The following is a 12861-nucleotide window of genomic DNA, read 5'->3' as shown; positions in this document are numbered from 1 at the left end:
TTAGAAAAATGAAGAATAGGGCCAGGGATTTAGCTCAGCGGTTTGGTGGCCTGCCTTGCAAGCAAGCGTAAGGACCCGAGTTCGATCCCCAGTGCCAAAAAAAAAAAAAAAGAAGAAGAATATTAACATTACAAGGTGATAATAGTAACATCCTAAAAATTTAATATGATTCTGTAAGAACTGAGATAATGCCTGATACAAACAATCCTCAGGGATATGACCCCAAACAATGTCAGTAGGCCCTCATTCAGATGTCACCGCACATCTGCAAAGTAAGAACTCTGGTTCCCATTCTATTCAAGAATAGGACTGGGATGTTGGGAAATACACTCCATGTGTCACAGCAAGGTGTGTCAGAACAGACTTTAGGTTTGTGGCTCCAAAACGTGTGCTCCCCTACTCTACCAACCCCTCCTAAAACTTGCATCCCTTGACATTTGTGCCTCAGAAATCTCTGGAATTTTTTACTCAGCCCAGCCCTCGCCTTTTTCTTTAAATGTCCCTCTTAAAAATGAGTTTTCCAACATGTCTAAAGGTCAACCACAAAGACAATCACACACAATTCAACTGTATTCCCCCAGTTCTCACATTCTAGGACTCCTCTCTCTCTCAATGCAAAGGCCTTGACAACACATGAAACTAAATGCAGTAAGCACATATCTTCTCACAGAATGAATGTAAGAAGGATCTTGAAATTGCAAGTCCAGCCACATCAGTGTCAACTGAACCATCAATGAGTATTCTGGATACGGTAAGTACCAATGTGTACCAGAAGAGCAGCTCTGGGAATTCCTGAGGGAAGTGCTGACTTGCCTGGGAAGTTCTTTGAACCCTCCATCTCCCCAGGTTAGCAGTAGCAGACCACATGCAGTGAACAGCAGTTGCAGGAGCACAGCTGATTAAGCTTAACTTACCTGTAGACAACAGCAGGGATGCGCTTCCATGACCTGAAGCTTGCTACACTTTCTAATTCTTTGTCAGTGATCCAGGCAGGCACTATGAGCTCTTGTGGATAGCTACCACATAACCTAATATAGGGAAAACGAGAATGGGGGAAAGGGAAAAAAGAAAGTAAAGAGGTGAGGGAGAAGAGGGAAGAAAAAGGAGAGAAGAGAGAGACACTAGGTGAGCCAGCATAGGGATACTGATTGTACTATCACAAAACCAGTTGAAAAGCAATGGGGCTATGGAGGTAGCTCCGCTGGTAGGGTATTTGTCTAGCATGTGGGAGACCCTAGTTAATCCTCAGCACTGCAAATCAACAAAAAAGGCAATGGGAAGCATTATTTGAGTTTTACTCTCAAAAACAGAATGGGTTGCTGAAAGTATTTTAGGTCTCCATTCTATCTCCAAGTGATATGATCTCTTGGATTGTTCTACTTTATGTTGCCTTTTGGGAATCTGGCAAACTGCCTTAAAAAAAAGGGGGAACAAGGGACATTTTCTCTTTATTTTCCATGGCAACTCTGTTATAACAAATATATAGGTCATTTCTAACTACATGAGTACCCAGTACAATTACAGAAACAAAAACCTATGTTACCCCATCAGACCCCTATTCTTCTAGGCTTTTGCTGAAGGAAAACATGTAAAGGACAAAAACTCACAATTTCAAGTTTCCAGATACCTCTTAAGTCATTCTTTGATCTGAACCAAATATGTTGTCCTAATTATAGGTAAACAGAGCAGTCTGAGTATACAGAAGCAATACCACATGCTTGACTGTGTGCATACATGATCATTGTACGACTGAGCCAAGTAAGGTGAATAAGCTATTAATTATAATTTCTAAGCCGGGCGTGGTGGCGCACGCCTGTAATCGCAGCACTTGGGACTGAGGCAGGAGGATCACTGTGAGTTCGAGACCAGCCTGGGCTACACAGTGAGACCCTGTCTCAAAAAAAAAAAAAAAAAAAAAATTGTAATTTCTATAAAATGTACAGAACTACACTTGGAGAAGCTCTCTTTTCTTTAGTGAAGACACTGGCTGCATGCTAGTCAAGTTGGTGACCTGGGAACCTGTACTTCTGACTTTTTATTTATAGAATAATCTCTCTATGGGTAACTTTATCTTCCTTTTTAATAATGAAGCACTGGGGCCTTTAAGCCAAATTCAAAAACAAACTCAATCACCCCTACACCACTACCACCCTCTGCCCTACTCTATCGTATGCATTAGACAGGAACAGGCACAAAAACACAAAGAAGCCAGGTGTGGTGGTGCACACTTGTACTCCCAACATTAGGGAGGCTAAGGCAGGAGGTTCACCATGAGTTAAAGGCTAGCCTAGGCTACACAGTGAGTTCAAGGCCACCTGAGCGAATAGTGAGAGCCTGTCTCAAAAACAAACAACAGAAACACCAAACCACCACATCTTGGCTTAGGAATTGGAGGCTGTAATTACACTGTACCAACTTTCTCTCTGTCCTCCATTTCCAGAAGATGAAGTATTAGGAATTTAAAAAGCACTGATACAGAAGAATGGCTATGACTGAGAGAAGTTATATAAACTTCCTAACACCTATCCACAAACTCCTAAAAATAACCCAGGACACAGTGATCATGGCTAAAACTGTAAGCTTGAGTCTCAATCCTTTCATTTTGTTTTTTAACTCGAGTAAATTTGAATCTCATTTTTCTTTTGTAGTAGGAAAAACTCTTGAATGCCCAAGACTGGTTTTGAAATAGAACTAGTCAACTCCAAAGCAGTAAGTTATTTTTAAATTTCATATTAATCAGGGCTCTTTTTTAAAAGCAAGGTTTGCTTAATTCAGTCTTTTTACTCCTCCAATTTTCTGAATATCTTCACTCTTCCATAGGTACTGCACTACTCCAAGTAGCCCTCTGCAAGAATCAACTGTACACTTGTGGATAAGCAGTAGCCAGTGGAGCAAAAGTGGCCAGCACTCAGCAAAGCACATGGTAGCCTCAGGCTCTCTGAAGCCTCTCCATCCTCCAATCTTCACCCTCCTCCTTTGCTTTAACCTGTCACCAAGAACAAGGAGTTAGGTCTGCATATCCTAACTCCTTACAACACCCCAGGCTCTTAACTTCCATGATAAGTGCTGCTGCATACAGTAATAAGCTGTAGCTTTTCCAATAAAAACGAAATCTTCTGATGGCCCACCATAAACAGACCAGGAAAACTGCTATAATTTGAGACAGCTCATGAGACAAAGAATGAACAGTGCTGCAAGGAAACTTAAGGATATATTAATTTAAATCTCGTGGACAATTTTGTTTTATGAAACTTGGATCACCAAAATCATGGTAGTTAACTGCCCCTGCCCACCCCGCCGCCAAATCACGTACATGTTTTAAGCAAACAGGTGATGCTAAGTATTTAATAATGGTTGTAATAGTATTGAATGGTTATACAATCTTAACTATGAAGTTAGTTTTAGATCAACATATTGAACATACTGAAATATGTATGTCTATTTCAAAGGATCTGGAGCAAAATGAGTCATAAAAACTAGCTTCTACGTGTTTTGTCACTTCGTATAAGATCACTAATCTTATCACACTAATGTGCTGACAAATAGTAATGAGAATAATGGAAACTGCCTGCCTATAGGTAAATACAGTATTATCCAGTCATGCATGTACCAGGAAGAACAGAGGCCAGGAGGTGGGTAGAAAGGAAGGCTCTGAGATCCTGTTAAGGATCATTTTCTACTCCTGCAACAGAAAGTTCAAGAAGTACTCTGAAGATCATACACTTAGACCTAATAAGTAAAACAATTTCAAAGACAAAGTCTAGGTTCAAACGTTCTACCACATGAGAAATGGTGTTTCTGTAAAGGCACTGGCTATGAAACACAGTCTACAGGGAACCATATAACTCACTTGTATTTCTCGTTGATGTTGGAAATCCTCCAGGCATTGTTCATATCAAAACCCATCCGCTCCACTTCATTCTTAAACCTTGACGTTACATGCTCTCCTAGGGACCAGAGACAGAAAGGAAAAAATGAACACAGAACAGATGGAATAAAAGCTCCATTATATTGAAAATTCTTAAAAAGGCAGGAATTGTATAAATAATATGTAGTTAGTCCTGGCAGACTAAAACTAAAGAGGGGGAAAAAACCAACTTTTCATTAAGAACTATGTTATCTCATCTAACCTCTACTTTCACTGAACTTCTTTTACAGACAACAAAACAGTTGGAGAAAGGTTATCATGGCCTATTTTTCTGCTCCCCAAACTCATGCTCTTTCTTATCACTACACTGGATAATTTACTACGTCTACACTCAGACCAAAGGTATGCGTGTGAAGAAATAAAAATTAACAAGATCATCAAGAGTAGTAATGTGGATTTATTAATTCATCTGAAAATTTCTGGGTCAGATTTCAGAACTTGAGAGATTTTTGGATCTTAGGAAGGTAAAATGATGTACATACTATATTAGCTCACAAACTTAACAGGGGCTACTAAATAAGTGTTGATTCTTCTTCAGTGAAATACAAGTGGGATAAATACAACAACAAATACCTGTCAGTTCAGATGATATTAAGCTGCCAAATATGGTAAGAAAAGCTTTTAGGATTTTCAGAACCTTTTATATTATGAACTACAGATTAAGTGGTCATGGAAACGTAACTGCCAGTGCCTATGACTATCAGGAAATCCAAACTAAGTAAAGTCCTAAGCATCTGTAAGAACATCCACCCAAGTAGATACAATCTGGCTACATCTGGCTGATGGATTTGGCTAAACCTAATTAAATATCAGAAAATCTAAATTACTTTCTTCCTTAAAAATGGTACATACCCAGTCCTAGGCAGTAATTTTATTAAAACAAAAACATTAAGCAGACCTTGTGTTACAGCTTATAAAATAAATGCTGGTGGGGGCTGAAAGAAACCACCACAACAAATAAAAGCACAAAACAGACTGCTTTGGTGATCAAAATACAAAGCTATAGAATAAGAAACAGCAATTACTTGAATGAAGAATAATTCTGTAAAACTACTTCCCATTTAAACTGCTTTTCTTGAGCTTAAGCTAGTAGGTATGATATATTTCCTGAAAGACAGCTATAAAAAAATGGAGTTCAGAGATATAAGAAAAAATAACTGATTCTGCCCATTTGGAAAAAAATTATGGATGCATGGATTCCAAAGAGGAAAAAGGTAGATGAATTAGAATGTCCTCTGTCTACAAACTTTCAGGAATACTGACCATCAAGAACACAAAATGTGGGCAGGGGGTTTAGCTCAGCGGTTCTGCCACCTTGCCTTGCAAACTCAAGATCCCAAGTTTGACCTCCTGTACCAAAAAAAAAAAAAGGAATACAAAACAGAAAAAAAAAAAAGCGCACTAAAAAACAAAACAAAACAAAACAAAACAAAAAACCACTAAACAGGTAGTTTTTTGCTCAAAATCAAATTCTAAAAGCTGCAAAACTATAGCAACTTCCAAGTTTATTACTGAAAAAGAAAATATTCTTCCCTCCCTATACAGCTTCACAATCACGCAAAAGTACTTCTATTAAAAGTCTTTTACATTTGTAACTATCTTAGAATAAACACATAAATGTTCTAAGAAGGATCTTTGCTTTAAAAATAATGACTGGCAAAATAATAATAATGATACAAACTACAAACGCCACCAGCAGCAACTTACTACACCAAACCAATACGTAAAGGCTTATTAGAACCACCATCGGGAGCACAAAATTCTGAAATACACACTAAGTAGCAGCGTCAGAAAATCTGCTATTTCAAATTCTTTAAGAAGGAGTTTTAATTTTCTTTGTATTCTCTAAAGCAGTGATTTCACCAACTCTGAAACTGGCCATTATGAACTATACGAAGAATTAAACATTCCCTCATAAAATTCATTTATTTCTCAACAGGGATTCACAAAAAAATACCCACTCTTACTGTGATGCCTTCTGATATGTCCTAATTCATTTCTTCAGAATTTTATTTCATGACCCACTAAAAGAGCCACACTTTCAGTTTTAAAACCACAGCTTCAAAAAAAACTGAGCAGCAAATTTCACACACATGGAAACTCAATTTGTGCAAATTGTTTCTGGATGTTCACTTAATGTATTTAGCCCAAAGAGTGAACACAAAATATCCTATTGCTGAATTTCCCTTCCATCTCAGAATTTTTATGTCTCAGGTTATTCAATATTGGATATGTTGCAATATCCCAATTAAATACTGGAGCCACAAGATATTTTTAGCTTTATTATTTCCATTTTGATTCTTCCTGACTGCCTCCTCCACTCCTAAAGTTTTTAACACTTAGCATTTCTTTTTTTATGGGGGGGTAAGGAGAGAGAGGGCTCTGGGAATTGAACCCAGGTCCTTCACATTGAGCTGTATCTTCAGCCCTTTTCTGTTTTCAGACAGGGTCTTGTTAGGTTCTTAAGAACTTGTGATCCTCTGGCTTCGGCCTCTGGGATACAGGTGCACACTACCTAACCTTTAGTGTTTTTCTTCTACTATGATTACATACAGTCCAACAATTTTCCTTTCAGTGGGGATGAAAAGTTTTTTAAAGAAATGAGCTCCAGGGGACCAGGGATTTAGCTCAGTGGCATGGCGCCTGCCTCACAAACCCAAGGTCTGGAGTTTGATCCCTAGTACCAAAACACAAACACACGAAATAAGCTTCCCTTTATCATTAATTACAAAGTCAATCGGTAATCTAAAAACAAAATTGCCCCCCAAAAATCTAGCTTCCTGGCTAATTCTGAGTATTTGAGTCAACTATACAAGTTAGATAAAGGCCTGGAATAGAAGAGACAGACTCATATCCATCAAGATGAGGAAGCAGACCAGAGTCAGAGAAAAGTGAGAGGTACTCCTCCCACATTTTTAAATATGGAGAGAAGAGTAATTCTTTTCTGTGCACACAAGTGCCAGTGAGTCCTGAAGGCTCAAACTTCCTGGACTGTATCCGAGCCTAGATAACATCCAGAGTCAGCCTGTTTGCAGATAAACATGATGTGCTTCAGGAGAAGTAGGCTCAATACTAAACAAACAGCTGAACTGCATGAACCGCCTGGTCTTTGTCAGGACTCCAGACTAACGCACTAGTACACAGCCATTACCCAAAGCCAGCTGTAATGAAGAACCTGGAGTTGAGGAAGTTGAGGGCACAGGCAGAAGCTTAGAGCTTTTGAGTCTGCTCATTTACAACATGAGATGGAGCTGACAGCAGTCAAGAGCCTGGCAAGGCTTTTGCAGTAGGTTTCACCAGTGAACTCCAGTAGCAATGTTGAGACTTCTTGGAAAGCTTACTAAGACCTAGAGCATAGTATTACTGGCTTAACTAAAATTTATATGAATACCAAGGCAATGGTGTAATAGTCCCACTTTCATCTTCTGACAGATTCTACTCTTAACAGGGTACAGGAAAAGAAAACATAAAAGGCTACACCAAATGCTAAAGACTGAACTATTTCTACTCCTCAGAATCTAAGCTTGTGATCTCAGGTAGTAGGGCAGAATATACAAGGCTGTCATTCTGAAATATTTCAACTGTTGTCTCAACCTTCAGATGACTTATAAGAATGTGGTTGTTTGGAATGCTCTAATTTGGTGAGTTATACTGTAGCTATCACTAACAGTCAGCACTACGGGGTTGGAGACAGAAGAGCGGAGGCTCCCTGGCTTTAAAAATGCCACCTCTGTACTCCACAGTGAAAGGGGAAAAGGGATAAAGGGAAAAGCTATACATACATACACATTCAAACAAAGTCACAGAAATACAGTTAAAATTCCATGTGAGTGGAAGGAGGTTACCTTCAGTGTGAACTGTGTATCTTGGGAAGAAACAAAAGGCAACCTTCCATCACAGAGAATTTCCAACCAATCGTTAGAGAATTTCCATCAATGCCACCATAACTGCCAACCAGTTATTTTTCAGTTATATAATTTCTGAAGAGTTTTCATAAGCATGGCACATAAGAGACACTCAAATATTTACTGAACTACACTCTGTACTATGTATCAACCTATTTGATCTTCGAGATATACCTGGTTCAGCTTAGACAGAAAGAACAAAGAACAGTCTGAAGAACAAAGAAAACCAAAGTGCAGAAAGGATAAATGGCTTTCCTTGTATCATTTTCAATTAAACATTAGAGTACAGGTTTGAAGTCCAAGTATCCTTTCCATGTCCCCAGGTATCAGAAGCCCCTGAAAAAGCTGAGTGTAGTGGTACAAGCCTATAATCCCAGCACTTGGGAAGCTGAGGCAGGAAGATCATTTGGAGTTTGAGGTCAGCCTGGGCCAAGTAGTGAGTTCAAGGACAGCCTAAACCATATAGCAAGACCCCGCCCCCCGCAAACAAACAAAGAAGCTGCCCCTGAAAAGATACCGGACATTGTGGCTGCCTCCATTGCTTGATGGCCAAAGAATATCAGATATCATCAGACAGAGCAGGATCTCAGGACCCTCCTCCTCAGGACAAAGCCACCCATAAATAAGAGTAAATCTTTCACATGGTATATCTTAGTAGTTTCCCAAGAGTTGGCTTAAATACAAAAGAAATAATTAAAATTATCAAGAAAATAAAGTCCCTTCAAAAGACAAGGACTTTTCAGGCCACAATTATGTAATAATAGAACAGGAAAAAGCAAGTTTTGTTCACTAAAGGCTGGCAACACAAAATTGGGAAATACTTCTTGGAGTTAGGGGTCTTAAAGTAAATCAGTTCTCATATAACAATGCAGCAAGATGCACTCCTTAAGGATAACGCCTTCATTGTTCTAGGAGATGGTAGAGACTAAAGAATTAATACATAAGATGCAATTAGTAAGAACTCAGCAAATATATAAGATTTGTGTACTTTATTGCTTATATTTGTTATGGCTTGTGTTTAGATGCCCTCCACAAAGCCTCATATGGATGAGGTGGGGTTTTTTCAGAGGTACCTGAATCTGGAATGTGTGATGCTGTGATTAAGGGCCTGTGACTAATAAACCACTACATGTGAGTGACTGGTTTGGCACCAGCCTAATCCCAGTAGTCTGAATAAGATAAAAGGGGCAGAAAGATGCTGGTAAGCTATCTTCCACCACCATAAACTGATGCCCCTCTGCCATGTGCCACCCTGACTTGGAGCCAGTCAATTACGGACTGAAACCTCTACAAACTGTGAGCCAAATAAACTTTGGGTGTCAGGTATTTTGTCTCAGCAATGAGACAAAAGTAATTAAGACAATACTACATCATTTAAAAAAAACAGGAAAGAAAAGGAGAGTAGAACAATAGCTAAGTGAGAGTAAAGTGACAGATGGTTTAAGTACCCTCACATAAATTTTCAAGGCTGGTGTGGGCTCTAGTGGATGAGTCTAGGTTTTACCTACTGGGACAGGCCTGGAAGAAGTTTGGATTCTGAGCCTTTTCTTGAGGATCCACCAGGCCACATGCCTCTGTTCTTCAAGGTCTGTATCCACAGAGCCCCATAGACCTGACTCTCAGTAAGTGAGCGCTGCACTTAAGTCTACTTCTTTTAAGGACTAGCATTGGGCTTTGGCAATAGGCTTTACCCCAAAAGCCTCTATCTGTTTTGTTCCTAAAACAGAAACACCAGCCTATTCTATCTGACGAGCTCATGAAGACCAAACAAAAGTATTTAATCGGATGTTTATGTTCAAAGTATTTTAATTAAACAAAATAATCCAAAGTCAAAAGCTTTAATCAGTGATGAACAAACTGATTATACACATAACTAGGTTAGCTTTAAATGTTTAAGATGACTCAGGGCTGACTTAGAAGATTGAATATTCTAGATTAAAATTACAAATTTAAGGAAAAAATCTGCTGAGGCAGGATGATCAAAAGTTCAAAGCTAGTCTAGGCAGTGCTGTTGAGACCCTGTCTAGAAAAGGGCTAGCAATTTAACTCAGTGGTATAGTGCTTGCTGTTATGTACAAGCTACTGGGTAAAATCTTCAGTAACACACACACACACACACACACACACACACACACACACACACACACACAGTCTCTACAGTAAACTTCATTCAGAGCAAGCTCACAATTTATAAGCCTGACACACTTAGGAGCTAGTGCTGGGCCAGCAAAATTCTATTATTTATGGTAGCATAAAGTTTATATAAAACTATATACAAAGAAAATATAGCTGGAGATTTAGCTAAGTGGTTCCTCCGCCTACCAGGTGCTAGGTCCCAAGTTTGATCCCTGGTACCAAAAAAAGAAAGAAGTAATACAATCTTGGTCAGTCATTTCAGAGGAAGAAAGATACTGAAGCGGACAAAGACAACATAAGGAGCCAGGAAACCTGAATTTCAGTACAGGCTGTGTCTCTACATTTGAAGTTGAGGAAAACACTTGGCCTTTCTAGATCTGTTTCTTCTTCTATGGGCAGAAAAGGGTGATAACAGGTCATCTATGATTTGAAAACAAATGCCATGATAGCAAGAAGCTAGTTTGTATTTTACTATTCTCTGTCAGCATAACTGTGTACTTTTGTCAACGCCACTACTGTCTAATGTTATCAATGCATTCCCATTCAACCTCCAAAATCTACACAAGTCACTTTTAATATAAAGTCTTCACAAATATGTACAAAAAACTCACAGCTCCCTTCCATTCAAAGTTTCACAATAACTATGAACCTTTTCATAATTGCTTTTAGGTCTAGCAGGATGTGATACCAAATCTAGTATTCTTTTCTTCCTCTAGAAATCAGGAAACATGTTCTACTATGTTTAGAAGAATGGACACTCTCCATAAAATATACAATGATTGAATACATAAGGCGCAAGGCATCCCATTTCATATTAGGGGTACCTCCATCTTAGCTTGATAAAAGTTCCCGGTCATCTGCACATTTTAGAAGGCCTACCCGGTCTACACAGGTCTCCATGTTGTTCTTTTTCACTGGCATACACCTCCATGCACCAAGCATGGTATGCAAACGAAAAGAGATCTTCTATTTTAGCAGGTGGTCGAATTGCATTGTTCAGCCTCTTGAGCCAATCTTGACACTGTTCAAATGTTGAGAACTGACACCTTTGCAAAGCGAAACAAATATGAATGTAAGCAGGTAATAGCTGCCTGTGAAATCTAAGAAAAGCCACCATTTTAAGACTGCCTCTTCATAGTGAAGGGGTTAACTACAATGGAGAAAGCATCACAAGCAGTCATTCACATATTCACTACTATTTATAATAAAAATGACCCAACAAGTTTTAGTTAGCAGTGCAAACATCAAAAAGAAGCTCAACATGTAGGAAATCTATTCTTTTAATTTAATGAGACTTTTGAGATTAATGACAATTATTAAAGTAAAACGGCAGCTAATCTTTTTCATGGATGGGATTTCATTCTAGTTCTTCAGTTTTTATGGTTATCCTCAAAAAACGTTTATAAAGTCCTTATTGTTTTGTTGTGACATAGTAGGCCAAGTTAAAAAAGAAACTGCCACAGTATTTTTAGCCAGTTAGGGAATTCTGTGCATGTGTGTGTAATGGGTGCTGTTGTTTTGGCTCTACTGGAGGCCGAACCCAAGATTTTCTCACTGATCTATATCCCTAGCCCCCAATGCACCCCTTTTTTCCTAAAATTTTGAGAGATGGTTGTACTAAGTTGCTAAGTAGCTCAGGCTGGGCTCAAACTTGAGATCCACTTGCCTCAATCTTCTAGTTTGCTAGGATTACAAGTGTGTGCCACCACAACGGCCTCGCTAAAAGAGTAACTTTAGTATTTGTCTATTTAGCAATGAAATAAATCAGCATCTTTGGATCCAAAGAAAGATTATATTGAAAGTTTCAGCTGTGACTACACAGAGAACAAAATAATTCTGATATCAATGGCAATATTCAGTATATACAATTGAGGGGTTAAAATTACTGCAAACTGACCTTTTTGAAGATTTAAGTGCTTTGACTTTTTAAATGTCATATTAAAAACTGAGTAATTAAGCAGGCTTTTTATTTTTATTTTATTTTATTTTTTGGTTTTTTGAGACAGGGTCTCACTATGTAGTTGAGACTGACCTGGAACTCACTGTGTAGCTCAGGCTGGCCTGGAACTCACAGCGATCCTCCTGCCTCAGACTTCCATGTGCTGGGATTACAGGTGTGCGCCACCACGACCAGCAAAGCAGGCTTTTTAAACTGGGAGTGATATCCACTATCAAATATAAGTCAAATCATACTGGCTCAAAAGCAACTTAAACATTTACCTTACAACTAAGATGGTTAGGGCTGGGGATTTAGCTCAGTGGCACCGTGCCTGCCTTGCAAGCCCGAAGTCCTGAGTTCAATCGCCAGTACCCCCGCAAAAAAACTAAGATGGTCACTTAAACCTCTCCCTTGTCTCAATCAATGTGGCTCATGAATATGCCAGCATACAGTATTTATTGGTACATTGAAACAGGTCAAAGGGTCAAAATTTGTAAAATTTAAAAGACATTTTGCAACCACTATAGTTACATCAGATAAAATTCATCAAAAACAACAAACTTATGGAGTAATTTTTTTTTTTTTTTTGGTACTGGGGAATGAACTCTGGACCTCGCACTTGCAAAGCAGGTGGCAGCACCACTGAGCTAAATCCCTGGACTTTATGGAGAAATGTTGATGAGAAGCAAGAAAATTTGCATTTTTTTTTCTTTTGTTGGTACCAGGGATCAAACTCAGGACCTTGTACTTGTGAGGCAGGCGGTGGAACCACTGAGCTAAATCCCTGGCCCTGCATTTTCTTGAAGACCTCCCATAGACTATTAGCTGCAAAAAGAAACTACATAAATTATATAAAAATTAGGTGACATCTTAAATAAGTAATCAAAATTCATCACTGAGGGGGGCCGAGTATTTAGCTCAATGGTTCCAGGGCCTGCATCACAGGTGCAAGG

The 12861-nt window shown here is 38.9% G+C and overlaps 1 protein-coding gene across 5 annotated transcripts in view; it reads right to left on the bottom strand.

Annotated features, from left to right (window-relative positions):
• The window catches only part of Mtmr3 (myotubularin related protein 3), a 75499-nt gene that overhangs the window by 28518 nt on the left and 34120 nt on the right, over positions 1-12861 (bottom strand). For all 5 annotated transcript variants that reach the window (XR_004516753.1, XM_010603755.3, XM_010603758.2 and 2 more), the window contains exons 6-8: positions 10849-11015; positions 3851-3947; positions 915-1028 (exon numbers count right to left, since the gene is read on the bottom strand). Coding sequence is in view for 4 of the 5 variants with exons in the window: in XM_010603755.3 (XP_010602057.1) it covers positions 915-1028; positions 3851-3947; positions 10849-11015 (378 nt within the window). In the remaining variant the exon portion in view is untranslated. The remainder of the gene's footprint in view (positions 1-914; positions 1029-3850; positions 3948-10848; positions 11016-12861) is intronic.

This window comes from Fukomys damarensis, unplaced genomic scaffold (assembly GCF_012274545.1).
Source record: "Fukomys damarensis isolate Sample0158 unplaced genomic scaffold, DMR_v1.0_HiC HiC_scaffold_12, whole genome shotgun sequence".
Taxonomy (NCBI): Eukaryota; Metazoa; Chordata; class Mammalia; order Rodentia; family Bathyergidae; genus Fukomys; species Fukomys damarensis.
The sequence above is the reverse complement of the archived record's forward strand: the minus strand, read 5'-3'. Positions and strand labels throughout refer to the sequence as shown.